Source organism: Portunus trituberculatus, chromosome 46, assembly GCF_017591435.1.
Source record: "Portunus trituberculatus isolate SZX2019 chromosome 46, ASM1759143v1, whole genome shotgun sequence".
Lineage (NCBI taxonomy): Eukaryota > Metazoa > Arthropoda > Malacostraca > Decapoda > Portunidae > Portunus > Portunus trituberculatus.
Genome location: NC_059300.1, coordinates 26,897,584 through 26,917,213, shown reverse-complemented (window position 1 = coordinate 26,917,213; position 19,630 = coordinate 26,897,584). Strand labels below are relative to the sequence as shown.

The window sequence follows — 19,630 nt, the reverse complement described above, 5'->3', positions numbered from 1 at the left end:
CCCCCAAAACAAAGCCTCCCATCTGATAGCGATCGCCGTCCACCAACTCATCCTGGTGTCCAGTGCAGTAATCACTATAAGTAGTAGTATAGGTATCGGTGGTATTGGTATCGATAGTAGTATCGGTATCTGCCCAATTAGGTGGTATCGGTATCGGTATCGGAATCGGCCAAAATTCTGGTATTGGTTTTGGCCAATGAGGGCTCAGATACCTCATGACGTCATGGCTGGGCGCGCGATAGCAGGTATCTGAGGTCACGATAATGAAATTTTAGCAGCTTTTCATGGGTGCGTGATAGCAATAAAACGCGATAGCCAAGGGTTGACTGTATCTTAATTGGTCTCGTTCCTTCTTGATATGGACCATTCTGTTTATTTCTTCTACTTCCTCTTCTAAGTTCTGCTTATCTTCGTCGTTTAGATTTTTTAGTAGGTCTTTGACTGATTTCATTTCTTCTTTTTCTCTTCTTGTCTATGTTATATATATTTTTTCTTTTAGTCCCAATACAATTACACTTATTTTTTCTGCAATTTCCCTAACTAGATTTTCTTTTGTCTTGAAGACTCCTATCATTTTGTTTGTCATATTTTCATCTCTTTCTTTAAGTTCTTCTTAAATCACCTGAAAATTATCACTATCTTTCTTATCTTGGACTCTCCATGCTTGTACTTCTTTTTTAATCACGTTCTGTACTCTTTCCTATTCTTTGTTTACTAGATCTTTCAGCTTCTCTTTTTCTTTCTCGGCTTTACCGAGTCCTTCTTCCATCTGCTTCTTGTAATTAGCTACTTCCTTTTTCAGTTCTTCGTTTTCCGCTCTTAGCCTAGCTTTGTTTTCTTTCACTTTTTTTTTATCCTTTCTCTCAGTTTTTGAAACTTTTTCCTGTTCTTCATTCTCTTTCATTCCCATACTCTTCTTTATCCATTTATCTAGTTTACATTCAATAGTCAACACTCTTCGAATGCACTTACTCCCTCATCAACATATTCATCTTCTTTCATTATTTCCCTAGTCTCATACCTGCATTTAGATGGAATCTCTTCTTTACTCATGATTCTCTCTCTGACACTTGATTTCATGAAAAACAAGTCTACACTACTCGCTCAGGCCACTGCAAATACTATACAACAGGTAGTGAAGATCAGCTGATTCTCGGAGCGACGGCACTGCGTCCTTCCTTGACCGTGTCTCGTGTGTGTGTGTGTGTGTGTGTGTTTTATTTATAATATACAGGATTTGAACTAAGCTCATATTTTGTCTTCATATTCACTTTCATTCAAAGTAGTTTAAATGTTACAATATTCCTTCTTTGTAAATCTTTCTGCTTCAAGAGTATTCTGAATATCAATGCTTCTTTTTAGGAACTTTATAACCTTTCAGTATATCATCTCTAATAGTATTCTCTTACATCATCCTTTTCCAAAAGTCCTTATTTGTCCACATTGCAAGTCCCTTCTCCTAAAATTGGTAAATTAACTTTTTGCAGTATTTCTTGATAAGGCAGCTACCTCTGTACTGGAAATCATATTTATTGCATCATAGTGCTAGTATTAAGTTACCTAGTACATTTTACATGATGAAATTATTTTTTCCATTATGCACTTTCCTCAGGAGTAACATTAATATCATAAACTTACTTTCATTTCATGCACTGAAGGGGGCTGCTGTGGTTTGATGAATTTATTCAATTTTTAATTTAACGTTTTTATTCTTCGTTCATCCTAAGGTGGTTATATTGATGGAGACGCCATGCTCCTATCTTGCTGTACTAAAAAAGTGAAGCCAGTGGAGCTTATGATCGCAACTTACACCCAAGGAGTTTTTATAACAGGAGGCGTCATGACGTCACAACAGTGAAGCCAGCGTGCTACTGGTCTGCTGCTGCCCATTGAAAATACATGGGAACGCCCAAGTGACGCTCCTTATTTTCCATCTTATGTCCATGTTTCGAGGCTGCCTACCATATATGTGACCTTAATAGACTCGCAATAGTCATGGCATACTGTGTCATGATGATTTAGACAGTATATCATACATTTAAATGAAATAATACAGTATTTTCCAGCTTTGGTGGACTTTGGTGAGAGGTGGGAAGCTGCCTCTGAGGCAAACATATGACTGAACAAGGTCATGTACATATGTGAATATTCATGTACATGTATACATGTAAACATGTACATTTACATGTGCATTTAAACGAAGGATAAGTAAACTGTATATCAGGTGAAACTTGGCCTGAAGGTTGATTTTTCTTGGTATAGCAATTACTTAACATGTCAAAATACACTCTCTCTCTCTCTCTCTCTCTCTCTCTCTCTCTCTCTCTCTCTCTCTCTCTCTCTCTCTCTCTCTCTCTCACACACACACACACACTAGTAATGAAAAAGAAAGCAGCAATTTCCCATTGCTTAACACAGGAGATGGCAATGTTTTGGGTGCAAGTTACAATCATAAGCTCCACCCACTGCCTCATAAGCTCTGCCCACTGGTTTAACTTTTTTTAGTACAGCGAGATAGGCGCACAATATCTCCATTAATATAACTTCCTTGCTTACACCCAAAACATTGCCCTCTCCTGGGTTAAGCAATGGGAAATTGCCACTTTCTTTTTCATTACTATAGTCCGTTCATCCAAAGAATCCAGGCTGAAACTGCTAGTTCGGTTGGCAGCCCTGCCCACCCCCACCGCCACTAAACCTTCCCGACACTTAAATTTTCTTCAAGTACATTTATTTTTCTTCAAGCTATAAACTTGTATATCTATTAAGTGAAGAAAAATAAATGTACTTGAAGAAAATTTAAGTGTCAGGAAGGTTTAGTGGTGGCGGGGGTGATCAGGGCCGCCAACTGAACTAGCAGTTTCGGCCTGGATTTTTTGGATGAACGGACTTTAGAGGAAAACTAAGGAAGAACTGATGGTTTAACCTGACTCAGTATGTGCTACTGCGTCCAGTAACTATTGACTACACAGATGTTTGTCACAGCATCTTCTGTGTGTGTATGTAGGTGGAATTACAGCTGTGTATAATAAAGTTATGTTAGTACTTGAATGTAACTAGTGACTTTAATTTTCAACGAAACAGTACCAGCCGATCTTCAACTCTCTTCAAAACAATAATGCAGCAAAAGTATACATTATATGTTGCATAATACTTTCATGAAATGAATGTTTTGTTTTTTCCTTTAAAAATTCTATCTCAAATATAATAAATTTATGGTGTCATAATCTTAAGCTATTACATATGTACTTATAAATAGGCAAAGTCCAGCTTGCATAAAAGACATTAAAATTCACAGGATCTGGATATTTAAATGTAACTCACTTTAAAAATTCTATATCAAAGTCAACTCTTAGAGTCATGGTAATGTATCAAATACTACGTAGGTTGGAGAGAGCACTGGTGGCATTATAAAGGAAACTGCTTTCATGGTAAGACTAAATATCTTATTTTGAGTCAGAACACACAATAAAGAAGTTTTCACCAAAATTAGTGAACACGAGACAATAAAAAATTATGTTTAAGTTATCTAAGATCATAGAGAGAGAGAGAGAGAGAGAGACTGAGACTATCACCTGCCCAGTGATTTCTTCAAACATAATCTCAGCTATTGCATGCATGTCCAGAGTAAATTGTGAGCCACTTCAAGCAACCACTACATTGCTTCCTCTGAAAGAGTCTCCTCCATTACCTTCTCTGAGAAGGTGCATGGTGCATAGCACAGCACATCATTGCTTGTGAAGGGAATCCATCACAAGCACCGATGGCCAGCGTCAGCTCATGGCATTCCACGTTTAACGTGGCATCGCAGCTAAGAATATGTCTTTGTGGTTAGAAATCAGGTTAGGATAAGGAATAATGGGTTTAAGCTTAATAAAGTTGGAATTAAAGAAAATCAAGAGTCAAATTATTAATGCTAGGTCTATAGAGAGTTTTAAAGTTCATGTAGGCTTGTTGGCTTCTTTGCAGCTCTCCTTATCTAAGTTACATTCTTGCTTTCTAGTCCATCATACATATCAATGGATTGAATAAAATCAACTGGTAATATAAGTCTCATGTTACATGTTGTCAAGTTTATAACAATTATGTTGCCCAACAAAATCAAATGATATGCATCAGAACATGTTTAGAGCCTCTCTCTCTCTCTCTCTCTCTCTCTCTCTCTCTCTCTCTCCATGAATAAATGAATAACATGTCTTTTACACAGCTATTATTACAAGTTCTAGACAGATAACGAGATAATATATCACATGATAAGTGAGAATGAGCAGGCATGTTTCATACATGGATATGTAGTTCCAATTGCTTCTTGCTGCTTCACTTAGTTTCTTATGTTTTAATGGTGGGTACAAGATGCACATAGTATAGTCTGACATTAACACATATCCCTTGATAGAGTCTGGCATTCATAAGCATTTCCAACAAGCTTCTGTTGCTCCTGAACAATCACTTGATCAACATTCCCATAGTCAATAGCCACCAAAAAATTATGGATACTACTTGAGTGCCAGGAAATAATCAAATGAGATGCATGATTGTTAACCACGTTAACCACATAGTGCATCTGTTCAAAACACACAAAGCCCAATTCAAACACATAAAAACAGTGCAAACACAAATTTGTGATGGAACCAACATTACACTCCAGTAACCATTGGCCATCAATATCCACACTTTTAAGTGAAGCTCAGTCTGTGGTTAAGTTAACTGGCTTAGCCACAGACAATACCTAATTAAATAAAGTAATTCTAGAATGTAAAGTGTATATCCCTGGAAACAGCCACAAATGTTTAGATTAAAGCTATGAAAATTCCTTAGCAGATACTTTGGTACCACAGGGGAAAAATCCAAGAAAGGTGAAAATGTGAATAAGGACGAAGCAGAGTATTTGCTTAGAATCAGAGATTACATGTGTAAGGCAGCTTAAAAGTATCCAGTATGTCATGCTTCATTAAGCCTTAAGCCGTGCCTGCACTGGGAACAAGAAAATGAGTGGGAATGAAAGTGAGCGAGATCAGATAAATTTGAGTGGCTACTTTAGAAGCAATTTGAGGCAGGAGTTGGCATGGCATCAGGTTTACACCTGTGTTGTGACTGAAAGTTGTTGAAACTTGACACATGATGGACACTGTCCTTCCTTCAGTAAACTACCAAACTCATTGCAAAATTTGTTGTATGCAGCCATATCCAAAAAGAAGAATGAGAGAGAGAGAGAGAGAGAGAGAGAGAGAGAGAGAGAGAGAGAGAGAGAGAGAGAGAGAGAGAGAGAGAGAGACCTACAGTAACAGTATTTGAATAACTTGTGTAAGTAATCGCTATACCACGAAAAATCAATCTTCAGGCAAACTTTCATTTGATATACAGTTTATTTATCCTTTATGCACATGTATATTCACATGTCTACATCTACATGCACATGTGTACATGACCTGGTCCAGCCATACGTTTGCTCCAAAGACAGCTTCCCACCTCTTACCTAAGTCCACTGAAGATGAAAACACTGCATTATATAATTTGTATGACTTACCATTTAAATTTTCATAGCACAGTATACTATGACTATTAAAGTCTATAAAGATCATATATGGTAGACAGCTTGGAAATATGGATATAAAACAGAAAATAAGGAGCATGTATTTTCAATGGGTGGCTAATAATGTTTTGGGTGTAAGGGGGTTGGGGCAGCAGCAGACTAATAATGCTCCGGCTTCACTTTTATAACGTCATGACACCACTAATCCAACCTCCTTGGAGGTTATCATTGATGAAATGTTTTCATATGATTCAAGGAACTGCTGCAGTAAGTTCTTCTCAATCTGGATTAACCTAAATATTGCCTTAATGCTAAATATAATCTTTAAGGTAGGCAATTAAAATTTTCTGACTCCTTTATTTACAGGCAAAGTGGGAATACCTAGAAATGTTAAAATATTTAGCTACTATTGACAGTGTCAGACCCTAGCACACAATGTGAAAAAAAGTTTTTCTACTTTTCATTTAAAAAAAAACAGTTACCAGTGTGTTATTTATCATGATGTGGAAGGGATTGGGACTGAACCTAAGATGTAGGGACACTGGTGGTGTGGCAGTGGTGGGCAGTTAAAGGCTTCAGTAAAACGTGGTTCATTCTGAAGTACCACCTTCACCCTGAAATGAGAAAGCATTCTGTAGTCAGTCACTTCTTTGTGGTGAGGGCAGCAGTACAGTAAGAAGTTGCTACAATGAAGATGTAGAAGCAGTACTAATGCTAGTAATAGGAGTGTGTAGTACTATTTGAGGGGGCATTAAAAAAAAAAAATGTAGCTGTAATGATAAGATGCTAGTGTTATATAATGTTGCCATAAATAACATGGATGCTCACCACAAGCTGGAGGGCAAGTGTTCTTTTTCCATAAGGGACGACATGTGGATGTCACTGGTAGCAGTGCAGTGGACCTATGGGTACAAAACAGTCTCACTTAAAGGCTAAGAAGACCATGTCACCCATGAGGGCTCAAATTCTAAACCATAAATCTTTGAAAAGAAAATTTGAATAATTTCTAAATCTTGGTGGAATTGACATAGGAAGATTGTACCACCCTCACCCAACACGCATCTTGTGCAAAATTTGTCTTTGCTGAAGGATTATAGAATGTTCCTGGATTCCAAGTTCACTATTTACTACAGTTTGATACTCAACACAATACAATGAATAGAAAAAGAAAGTATAAAGCATAAGGCAAGAAATCTCATGCTCAACATTCAACAATCCAACCTATAATGCAATTTTTTTTCTCACCTTTAATAGCACTACCTTCATCATTCTACTTTGTCAGTTCACAAATAAAAGCTGAAGACAAAACTAGGTAGGAAAGTACAGTAGTGAACCCAAGAAAGAATTACAAGAAAGGAGACTGACCACTCAGCATGTCATCACTGTTGTGGCTGTAGTTACATTTCCCCACAATACTGAGCACTGACAACACATTTCCATTCTCACAAAGGTAGAAGAAATAACCTAAGAAGTGAGTACAGACAACTCATTTCAAGCTTCACAAAGTACAGTAAGCCACATTTCCCCACAATACTGAGCACTGACAACACATTTCCATTCTCACAAAGGTAGAAGAAATAACCTAAGAAGTGAGTAAAGACAACTCATTTCAAGCCTCACAAAGTACAATAAGCCACATTTCCCCACAATACTGAGCACTGACAACACATTTCCATTCTCACAAAGGTAGAAGAAATAACCTGAGAAGTGAGTACAGACAACTCATTTCAAGCCTCACAAAGTACAATAAGCCCCCGAACTTGGTGAATTAATTAGTCTAGCGAAACTAACACCAAGTGCGAATTTCGCCAAGCACGAGTTCTTTATACCATATAAATTGCCTAAAAAATGCCTCAATCAGTCTTTGGTCATTGCCAAAGTCCCTCTTTTGACCCCTAAAATACCATCTTTCCTTTGTCTATCATCTTGATAATTTTCTCCTTTTCACTCACACCGTACGATTTGTGATGGTTTCCTCATCTGTACTCCCGTTTTTCCACCTGCTTTCCTTGCCCACTTTCGTCCTTGCTGCCACCACCATTGTCCCTATCCCCACCGGTACCACCTGTTGCTCTGGTAGAGGCCATGCTGGCGGTTAATTGCCAGAATTCGTTCCCACGCTAGCAGAACAGAGGGAAGTACAAACAAAATGGCTGAAGGGGACTCTCACACTACGTTCTAATAGATTTAAAGAGAGGTCTAACGTCACTGGGGAGTTGCGTGGTTCGTCGTGCGGCTGCCAGGGGACCGCCAAGTTTGAATTAAAAATGCCAAGCATGCACTCGGTGGTCTGTGGCCATCCTACTGCCTCAAGTGAATTTCACCAAGCTGAGATTTGCTTACTGTAGAAGATATTATCAAACTTGAAAGATATTTATGAAAAAGAACTGCAAAACTGCCAAGTTTACACATAGTTGCCAAACATCTCTAAAGATGAGCAAAAATCAATTTGGAAAGTAATAAATGCATTGCATCAAATTCCTGTATAACAGAAGACATGTAATTGAAGGATATTGGAGAGAGAGAGAGAGAGAGAGAGAGAGAGAGAGAGAGAGAGAGAGAGAGAGAGAGAGAGAGAGAGAGAGAGACTCATGAGTGCAGAAAGAACAAACACTTAGACATGTAAATATTCATATTATGAATATTTACATATTCAGTAATTCATCTCAGTTTTACAAGACAGTACGTACTATAAATAATCATGACTCCAGCCTTCACTAACTATACCTTTGTGATGTCAGCATAACAATGAGCTAAGTATTGCCTTGAATTTCGTTATATGACTTGATTTCCTTACCTGAGCAATCTGAAGGAAGTAGAGCTGTAGGGGATTGAGGTTCAGCCAAGGGAGCTGTAGTGGATCAGGGACAGTGTAAGTTGCAGGTGTTCCTTTTCCCTTGTTCTCTTGCCTCCTAGAGAGTTCTGATAAGAAAAGAGTGAAGCTTCATGAAATAAGGCTCTTTCTTATACAGTCATACCTCGCCCAACACAAGTTACATTCCTGAGCTTGTCATGTACGGCGAGATTCGTGTTCAGCGAATAATAGGCCCTATGGGAAAATGGGGGTTACATTCCCAGATCATCCCAAAAAAATTTTTTTTACCAAAAAGGCTGAAAAAAAAATAAATAAATGAAGTACCAAGCACACATTTTATTTAATTATAGTACTAGTACCTTTAGTTTATTTGCTGGTTGGAGAGGGCTTGAAATATGAAGTGATGAACCTCTGACTGGCAGATGCTTCCATATGGCATAAAGTCTCCTTATAGGGCAAAAGAAGTTCCTCAACATCCCTCTTGAACTTACCGTATTTTACGGCTTACAAGACACACTTTTTTTTCCTAAAAAATACCCTGAAAAATACTAGTGCGTCTTCCAAGATGAATGTTGTATTGTAAGGCAGCATCCAACCTCAAGTGAGCTTGGAAACTTGACAGATAGCGACCTGGATTTGTATGTTGAGTCATTACATTATGTTGTTAGCTTAAGTACCATTTAATTTAGCCTTTTATATTATGTAAACTCAGTACTTAGATGTTACAAGTATTTACAATACCATAATTCTTCCTGCAGCCTACTCAGCATGTGGAGAAAACGGGCCACTCCCTCGTCTCATTGCAACACACACATATATGCACACGAACGCACACACATCATGCCAGGTGCCTTTATACCTTTATTAATAGAACATTCAAGTGGCTTACTCATTCAAGCAAGAGTCAAAACTCCACTTGTGAATTGTATTCACACTGATAAAGCCTATGAAGCACGACTGCAAAATAAAATAAATACAAACTGCAGCACTGATGTGTCCGGTTTCAGCGATCGGACAAGTGATTCCATAAAGAAAACAACAGGTCCAAAACATGCCGTCGCCTGCCACTAAAACAAGAAAAGATGGACTGCTTCACTGTGTATATGTATTTACCTATGGTGTTTTTATTTACATAGTTTTAAATTTGTGGTGAGTGCTCCAGCAAATTTGTAATGAGTGGTGAAACAATAGTGTCTTGCAAGCTCCTTGCTTCTTATGTTTTTGTGTTCAGTGGTCGGGTATATGGTGAATGCGTTCTTGTGTGAGAATTACTTTTTTTTTCTTAGAAATTTTTTTCAAATATTAGAGTGCGTCTTCCAAGATGCAGCGTCTTGCAAGCCGTAAAATACGGTAATGCTCCTCTCCAGGATGGGACCCATTTCAGTGAGAGGATGTTGCATCTTCCATGACTTTCAGCAAATTACGAAGAGTCCAAGATGCTTGGGAGGGGAGGTCAAGTGCATCCACCAGGACCAAATTGTGCAATCATGAGTCAAAGTCGTGCTTGGCGAAATATGGGATATTTTACTGATTCGTGTATACACGAGTTTCGTGTTCGGCGAGGTATGACTGTATACATTTTTTGAAAGTTACATGTTATTTATGTCTATATGCAGTGTATGATCATAAGTCACTGTACATACAAGTTATTTACTTTAGGAATTATAATCTATAATGTTACGAGATACATATAATGATGGTTCAGACTGCCTCGCATCTTGAGTTTCTCTCCATAACTTGAAACAATATAGTAATAAAAAAAAAATAAATAAAATAAAATAAAATAAAATAAATAAATAAATAAAAAAAAAAATAAATAAAAAAATAAATAAATAAAAAAAAATTTAGGGGGGGGTGTCCTGTCCATAAAACATAAGGAGACCAGCTATTATAAAATAAAAGTGGTGAAGAACTGACCATAAGCCTCCCACACTAGCCGCACTGCCCCTGAGCCAACCAGTATCTCATTGAGAGGCAGTCGTCCCAGCTCCCATGTCACACAACATGTAAAAAGATAAGCTGTTATCAATAAAGAGCATTAGTGACATGATGTACACCATGATAATCATATACAGTTTCACTATTGATTACAAAATCAATGAACAAAAATCTGTTGACAATTGAAGAACTCAAACCTACAGTGAAGTTTGCTAAGAGACCAGAGGCAGCTTTCAGACTCTGAGGAGCACGATACTGCTCTGTTAAGCATTCTGACACTTGTACAAGGTGCTCATACCCCTCCAGGGTCTGCCGTTGTGTGCCATTATACCGAATACCTGTAACATATGAAAGGGTTCCAAAGGTAGAGATGAGACATGTTTTATGATTTTTGGTCTTTTTAGCATCATTGTGTGTCAAGGACTATTTATATAAAACAAATGAAGTCTCCACTCAACTTTTACTACTTTCAAAATATCATAGCTCAGAACAAAGCAGTAGGAGGAGGAAAGAGAAGCTATCATTGGCCCAAGGCAATGGGAGGAAGGAAGAAAAGGTTTCAATGATAAAAGGTTGAAGGAATATTAATGCTGTACACAAGGCCAAACACAGCTATTGAGTAACGTGTCACAAGATTCTACTTTGTAAACTATAAGAACATAATGAAGATGGTTGTGTGTGGCTGGGGCCCAACCTGTCTCATCAAAGCCGTAAATCAGTTCATGGGCAATCATAAGGCCAATGCCTGCATAATTAATGTAGTCCGGCACGTCCCAGAAGAAGAACGGTGCTTCCATAGCACCGTACGGAATCACTGATGGAAAGTAGCACCAGGATATGAAGGTATGCAGCATTCAACCATCATTATTCATAGGACATGTAGACACTAGGCACCAAGGTTAGTTAGAAACACCAAGAGACATACAGTATGTGATACCCACAGACAGAAACCATTCAGTCATGAAAAAACACATAAAAAAACTGCTTTAATAAGAGTGAAGATACATACATTTCTCCCCTCCCTTCCCCCTTTTTCTTAATAACATTTCTTTGTGGCTCACTCCATTACTTTCTGAAAGGAATCACCATAATCTGATGACACACCTACATATGTGCACACACATCATCCTCCCTCACAAAAGCACTCACTAACACATTCACATAACAGACACATCACACATAATATCCAAAGCTGGACAAAGGAACCAATCAAAACAACTTCACTAGCAGTAACTTTAGAAATAATAATAACATAAATTAATAAATATGTATCATCATTTACATAGTGATTATAATAATTTTCAGTTTCAAAGGACTTGGCTTCAGAATACTCACAAAACTTATTGGGAGCATATAATGACAAACCAGATCGACTGAAAGGCCTCAGGAATTTATTCCATCTGCGAAAGAGATGCACCACTGAACTATTTGCTTGTATGTTTCATTGTGAGGTTAACTTCCTTCCTGTTATGATGGCAAGTATGTGTGTGTGTATTTACCTAGTTGTATTATACAGGGTTTGAGTGGGGCTCATAGTGTCCTGTCTCCATATTTCCATTAATCTAATTTTTCCTTAAAGTTATGCACATCATGTGCTGTAGCAATTTCATTATCCAATGCATTCCATTTTTCCACCAGGTCTTCCTTGTCTATCATTTCAATGCCACTGACTATCTTGTACATTATTATTAGGTCGCGATGTTCTCTTCTATCTTGTAAGGTTGGCAGTCCTGTTTACTTCAGTTGTTCTTCATATGTTAGGTTCTTTAATTCTTTGTAGCAATCTTCTCTATCCTTTCCAATATTCTTAAATCCTTTTTAGAGCTCAGAGACCACACCACTGCTGCATATTCAAGCCTTGTACGTATCATGCTTGTGATGATTTTTTTCATTATATCTTTGTCCATGTATTGAAATGCCACTCTTATATTAGTCAATATTTTATATGATAGTCCAAATATCTTGCTTATGTGTTTTTTAGGGCTCAGATTTTCATGTATGATCACTCCCAGATCTTTTCCTCTTTAGTCTTCATTATTTGTTCCTCTCCCACCAAATAGTTCCATACCGATCTTCTCTTACTCTTTCCTAGTTCCATTATGTGACATTTCTTGGCATTAAACTCCAATTTCCACTTCCTGCTCCACTCATAGATCTTGTTTATATCTTCTTGCAACAGCAGACAATTCTCTCTGGTTTTCATAACTCTTAGCAGCTTTCCATCATCAGCAAGTAAATTTATGTAACTGTTTCCCAATGCAAATGTCATTTACATAAATCTAAAACACAATGGGGGCTAACACTGACCTCCGCTAGTTACTTTACCCCAAGATGAGTATGTATCTCTGATCAGTTCTCATTTCCCTATCCTTCAAATAATCTTTTGTCCATTGTAGCAAAGTTCCTTGCAGTCCTCCTATGCTCTCTAGTTTCCAAAGTAGTCTTCCATGAGGGACTTTATCAAAAGCCTTTTTTATATCCAGGTATACTGTGTCCACCCACCCATCTCGGTTTTCAAGTCCTGCAATAACTCTTGAGTAGAAGCTTAATAAGTTTGATACACATGACCTCCCTGTCCTGAACCCAAACTGTTCGATACGACTTGCTCCTCTTCTAGAAATTTAACCCATTTTTCTTTGATAATTATTTCACACAACTTCCCCAAGATACTTGTTAGTGACACTGGTCTGTAGTTTAGTGGTTCAATTGCCTTTCCTCCTTTAAATATCAGTATTACAGTGGCCCTATTCCATTTTAGTGAAACTTTCCCTTCACTTATTGAACTTGTAATCATTTCCCAAATTGGATCCAGTACTTGCTCTTTGCATTCTTTTAGCACCCAGCCTGATACACCATCTATCCCCATTGCTTTTCTGACATCCAACTTATCCAATAATCTTCCAATATCCTCTTTGTGCATTACAATCTCCTGTAATCCTTGGCAATGCAATGTCCTATTAGATTCTGTGAAATCTTCTGCAGTGAACACTGTTTTGAAGCTCTCATTCATTATTTCACACATTTCTTTCTCTGTTTGGTATGTCTTCCCTCCTTTAATTATTTTCTCAACTCTTCCCTTGTTCTTTGTTTTACCATTTATAAACTTGTAGAAAAGTTTGGGTTTGTCTTTGCTTTTATTCATTACATCTTTCTCAAAGTTTCTTTCTTTCTCTCTCCTTACTCTAATATATTCATTTCTCGTATCCCTATACTGCTGTCTGTTATAGTCATTTCTCTGTTTTATGAGTTTCTTCCAAGCTTCATCTTTTGCCTTTTTAGCTTGTATGCAGTTTTGCAGTTAAAGTCTCCCACTAAAAAGTATATTCTTCTATCTCTTCTTATCATATTATCTAGATACTTAGTTACCTCTCTTTGCATATCTTTATGTTCTTCAGTTCCCCATGTACAGTCAACCCTCGGCTATCGCGTTTTATTGCTATCACGCACCCACTAAAAGCTGCTAAAATTTCATTATCGCGACCTCAGATGCCTGCTATCACGCCATGACGTCATGGGATATCTGAGCGCTCATTGGCCAAAACCGCCTTCCCGCCAAGATGAAACACAGTCTCTGAGTGTGCGTCCTTCCCACTAGACAGTGATAGCCAGATTCTACCATTTTTTGTGCTCACAATGGCCACCAACCCTCCACGTTGTCCTCCTACCATCGCTGAACACAAACCAATGAGACAAGACAGAACCCTAGCTGTGAAATGTTGTTTATGAATTTATTGAATTTAATTGGTACCAATGGATTATACAGTAATTTAAAAAAAAAGGTAAAAATGAGGGATATTAAGAGTAAAATTTGTGGTTGCAGCACCAATAACAATTTTCACCATTAGTTGTTCAATTCGGCTATCGCATTTTCAGCTATGGCGTGGCTATTTCGGCCCCAATTGGGCGCGATAGCCGAGGGTTAAGTGTACAGGTAACTCTCGATTTACGCGTATTTGATTTACGCGTTTTTTTGTTATAAAGCGACCAAAAAAATATTATAATCAATTTAATTTGTGCGACCAGTTTGCTCATATGTGATTTGGCCCAACCGCATTTTCAAACTGAGCACCAGACGCAATTTCAAACTGTGCGCCACAGAGTTCCGCAGCTGGCCGATAGGTGGGAGCTCCGGGGCCAGATTCAAGAAGCAAGTTGTTGTCTATGTTGGTACAGGCAACCTCCATAGCAACCTTCTGCTCACATACCAACCTTCGTAAAATAGCATCCACAAAGATTCATTGCTGTTGGTGGGTGGAGGTTGGTAGCTCGCCTAAAAGTGCTCATTGGCTGTCAGGAGCTGGTCCAAGAAACTTTAGCAACATCAAAGCAATCTCCTGCCACAAAATGGCATCCATGAACACTTGGAGGGATGTCAGGTTGCTGGGGTGTTACTGTCTTATATATGCATTCATGCTCACAAAACATTTCTACTAGCTTTTTACAAAACTTGCCCCCAAGAAAGGATTGTTTTGTAATGCATAAAGTGAAATCTTACATGGAATACCAAAAAATAAAGCAGAGATGAGATCAGCTACAGACAAGGCGGAGACTCGCGGCAACTCGGCCACTTCTTCTTCTTGTTACCCTATTTGCTTTCATGTTGCTTTCATCACGATATTTGTTTCCACTCCTCTATTGCCTGCTATAATGGATATCATATCTTAGTATTCATATACGCTCATGCCATGTGGATAACCTGGACTCCGTGGCACTGAGTGATAGTTAATTACTAATGAAATACCGTGGTATTTCTTTAGTAATTCACTATCACTATCACTATCACTCCAAAGAACCTTCTACACGACTAGACGACTACAGAACAACTCCTACTGATGAGATAAGGTTTACATGAAAATAGAATTTAAAAAATGGAACTTTCATTTCCTTGTAGTGCTGAAGTTATCATAGACATCTAAAAGAAAATACAGTGGAACCTCGGTTTACAGAACTTAATTCATTCCTGGAGGCCATAGATGAATGGAAATGTTCATGAACCACAACGATTTTCCCCATAAGAATCATTGTAAAATAGAATAATCCATTCCTGGACACCAGGGCTGTGTCTGAGAGGGTGACCTGGTATGCATCTTGTGGTCCCTGCAGTACATATCCTCTATCAAATGCTTTTGTGTTCCTCTCAGTAGGAATGAACAAAGGATCATCATTGCTATAGTAACTGACAGCACAACAGCATAAGTTGATCTTCCAGGCAATGCTTATCATGCATCACTAGCTGTCCTGGAGAGAAGCGCCTCTATGTTACCTAGAGCAACTGGTGCAACACCCTACTCGTATTCCTGACCGTCTTGGAGACACGCCCAACATTCTTGATCTCTTCCTCACCTCTAATCCTTCTGCTTATGCTGTCACCCTTTTATCTCTGTTGGGCTCCTCCGATAACAATCTCATTTCTGTATCTTGTCCTATTTTTCCAATCCCTCCACAGGATCCCCCAAAGCGAAGGTGCCTGTGGCGTTTTGCCTCTGCCAGTTGGGGGGACCTGAGGAGGTATTATGCTGATTTTCCCTGGAATGATTATTGCTTCCATGTCAGAGACCCATCTCTTTGTGCTGAACACATAACAGAGGTGTTAGTATCTGGCATGGAGGCGTACATTCCTCATTCTTTTTCTCAACCTAAACCTTCTAAACCTTGGTTTAACTCAGCCTGTTCTCGTGCTATACATGAGAGAGAGGTTGCCCACAAAAGGTACTTGAGCCTTCCATCTCCTGAATCTCATGCACTTTATATCTCTGCCCGGAATCATGCCAAGTCTGTTCTTCAACTTGCCAAACACTCTTTCATAAATAGGAAATGTCAAAATCTTTCAAACTCAAACTCTCCTCGTGACTTCTGGCATCTAGCCAAAAAACATCTCAAATAACTTCACTTCTTCATCTTTCCCTCCTTTATTTCATCCTGATGGCCCCACTGCCATCTCTTCTGTCTCTAAAGCTGAACTCTTTTCTCAAACCTTTGCTCACAACTCCACCTTGGACGATTCTGGGCTTGTCCCTCCCTCTCCTCCTCCCTCTGACTATTTCATGTCTACAATCAAAATTCTTCGTAATGATGTTTTCCATGTCCTTGCTGGCCTAAACCCTCAGGAGGCTTATGGACCTGATGGGGTCCCTCCTATTGTTCTCAAAAACAGTGTTTCTGTGCTTGCACCTTGCCTGGCCAAACTCTTCCAACTTTGTCTATCGACTTCTACCTTTCCTTCCTGCTGGAAGTTCGCCACTACTCTCAATCATTCATACTTTTCTCTGGTAAACTCTGAAACTCCCTACCTGCTTCTGTATTTCTGTCTTCCTATGACTTGACTTATTTCAAGAGGGAGGTATCAAGACATTTGTTCCTTAATTTTGGCTAACTCTTTACTTTTATTTTAAGGAAACAGCAATCAAGTGGGCCTTTTTTTTTACATTTTGTTGCCCTTGGCTGGCTTCTCTCCTGCATAAAGAAAAGAAAAAAAAAAAACAAGTGCCAGAACTGAAAGATAAGACTGAGAATGAGTGACTGGAAGAAATGAGATTAACAACACTGGAAGTGAGAAGAGAAAGAGAAGATTTGATAACATAGAAATTAGTAAAGGATTTGGAAAAGATAGTTTGGATAGGCACAGGGATGTGGGAACAAGACGTCTGAGATGACACACAAAAAGATTTAAGAATAAATGTCTCACCAACATCAAGAAATATACTATTTTCCTGTATCGATGCACTGAACTCTGGAATGGTTTAAGTGAGAAGGTGGTTACAGCTGTCAGTGTATGCAAATTCAAAGAAAAATCAGATATCTATAAATATAGAGACAGGACAAGTGAGCTTTAGCTCGGACCCTGTACAATACAACTAGGTCAATACAGTATGCTGGCTAGGTAACACTCACCCAGGATGAAGCGGCGAGTCTCTTTTTCAGGATCCGCAGGGTCAAGGAAAAGGTCATCTATTACGCCACCACATGCATACTGATAGAAGTCCTAAATATGAAAAATGCCACATGAAGGACTGATGAAGCACATGGAAATACACAGCAAAAAATTAACTACCTAATAGACTGATTTTCTCCCACATCACATCCCATGCATTTATTACCGAACCCTCACCTCACAAGGCCTCGTCACAGAGGGGTCCATCAAATCCAGCATGCGTGCTGCCAGGGTCTTGCATGCAGGGGTCATACACACATTTGCAGCTGAAAATCAAATATTGCTTAATGGGACACAGGCTTCAATAGTGAAGAAACTTATTCATTGTACCTAGACTAATGATTATTGTGTTAACTAGCTAATCCTGCAAACTAATGTCACTTGTTTGGATGTAATCAGCTATCATTTACTGATCTAGCTAGATGATAAAAGAAGAAAGTAAAGTAAAAAACCCATGTAGACTTGTCTCTGAATCATAGTTAATACCAGTTAAGTTAGACCCAAATAAGATGGATACTGAATAAGTCAGACACACTAAGGATTATTTTCTTTTTTAACATAATGGCCAAAATACCACTGATAGCTCCTTTATCATCCGAGTCATTTGAGAAATTGTCCAAGCTGTTGAGCTGTTAAGACACAAAACAGGTGTGAGCTGCACCAAGATCAATGTTTAGATAGCTGACTTTTCAAGTGCGTGTCAGTGTCTCCCTCAGCTTTCCCTCGCTCTGTAACTCTTATTATTGTCTTTGTAATTCTAACATGGTTCCAGAGGGCAAGGCTGTATCTTCAATATCAGTTACGATGCTGAAGATGCTGTCAATGGCAGATAAAATTACTATTATACAGGACCATGAGAGGAGTGTGTGTGTGTGTATTTACCTAGTTGTAGTTTTACAGGGCCTGGGCTTTATGCTCTTGTGGCCCCATCTCCATATCTACACTTATCCAATTTTTCTTTAAAATTATGCACACTCATTGCTGACACCACTTCCTCACTCAAACTGTTCCAAGTCTCAACACATCTTTGCGGGAAACTATATTTTTTAACATCTCTCAGACATCTTCCCTTCCTCAGTTTCTTACTATGCTGTTAACGTTTTGAACAGGGGAGTGAGTGGTGCACGTGTTGTCCACGAGGGGCTTGATCTTGATCTTGATTCCACAGGTGTCCCAGGATTTTTGCTGAGGCAGGCCTTAGTATTGGTAGTTCCTGGTGTATTCAAAAGCCTGTCGGCTTGCGTGATATGGCGGGGCTTTCAAACTTGGAAAAAATTACCTGGATAAAACTTCGTTAAAGCGAGTTTGGTGTTCGTTAAACGAGCAGATGGTAGTAAAATAAAACCTTCGTTGTAGCGAAATTTTGTTGTGTGAACCTTTGTTAAGCGGGGGTTGCCTGTATATATACAAACAATAAAGATAAGAAAAATGTGTATACTGTTGATTAAATAAAACAATGTAATGTTCTGATATTTCTCATCACCAACAAGAAAGTAATTAAAAACTCTTTGGCATCGGAGTGAGCATCACTTACATTCTGAAACAGTAGGCTGAGGGCAAGGAAGTGGCACTGATGACGTGGATGCCGGAGAACCTGTGGTGGACCTGGAACTGTTGGCAGGGATGGTTGATGTTTCCTCATCAAGCTCTGTGTTGTAAATTGTGACCTCAGAGTTGGTGCTGGTGGATTCTTGGCTGAACAAGGATGGTGTCTCTGTGACTCTGGTGGACTCAGCTGCCATAGCAGTCGGAGGGGGTGTTGGTGGAATAGTAATAGGTGCTTCTGTGGTTGTTCTTGATTCATCAGGCCGTGTTTGTGGTGACTGAGTTGTGGTTGTGCTTGTTAGTGATGGTGGTGAATCAGGAGTGATAGTCATGGAACTTGTTGTTGGAATGGATGAAGGTGGTGATGAAGATGGCATCCCTGGTGATGGTGGTTGTGGTTAGTGGAGCAACTTTGGTAGTGGTGGTGGTGGTTGGTGGAGCATCTTCGGTAGTAGTGGTGGTGGTGGTTGGTGGAGCATCTTCGGTAGTAGTGGTGGTGGTGGTTGGTGGGGTAGCTTTGCTAGTGGTCATGGTGGGGGTGGTTGGTGAGGTAACTTTTGCTAGTGGTCGTGGTGGTAGTGGTAGTGGTTGTGGTAGCAGTGGTGTTTGGTGAAGCAGCTTTGGTAGTGGTCATGGTGGTGGTGGAGGTAGTGGTTGGTAGAGCAGTGTTGGTCAATACATCCCATGTCAAGGGCCTGTTTTTGGCACTTTGCTGTGAGGAGAGAAAGATAAGAAAATTCAAACCATCACTGCCTTCTGATAGTGTGATATTTACACACACACACACACACACACCAAACTCGCTTTAACGAAGTTTTATCCAGGTAATTTTTTCCAAGTTTGAAAGCCCTGCCGTATCACGCAAGCT

General features: G+C 39.0%; 1 protein-coding gene across 1 annotated transcript; it reads right to left on the bottom strand.

The window, feature by feature from the left end:
• Positions 1 to 5,266: 5,266 nt before the first annotated feature.
• LOC123519977 (salivary glue protein Sgs-3-like) lies at positions 5,267 to 19,204 on the bottom strand. Its single transcript, XM_045281734.1, has 6 exons — positions 18,752 to 19,204; positions 17,395 to 17,483; positions 10,266 to 10,624; positions 8,331 to 8,455; positions 6,362 to 6,435; positions 5,267 to 6,147 (listed from the first exon to the last, which is right to left on the bottom strand). The coding sequence occupies exons 1-3, from the start codon at positions 19,137 to 19,139 to the stop codon at positions 10,550 to 10,552; spliced, it is 552 nt and encodes a 183-aa protein (XP_045137669.1). The 5' UTR covers positions 19,140 to 19,204; the 3' UTR covers positions 5,267 to 6,147; positions 6,362 to 6,435; positions 8,331 to 8,455; positions 10,266 to 10,549.
• Between the last annotated feature and the right edge of the window lie 426 nt (positions 19,205 to 19,630).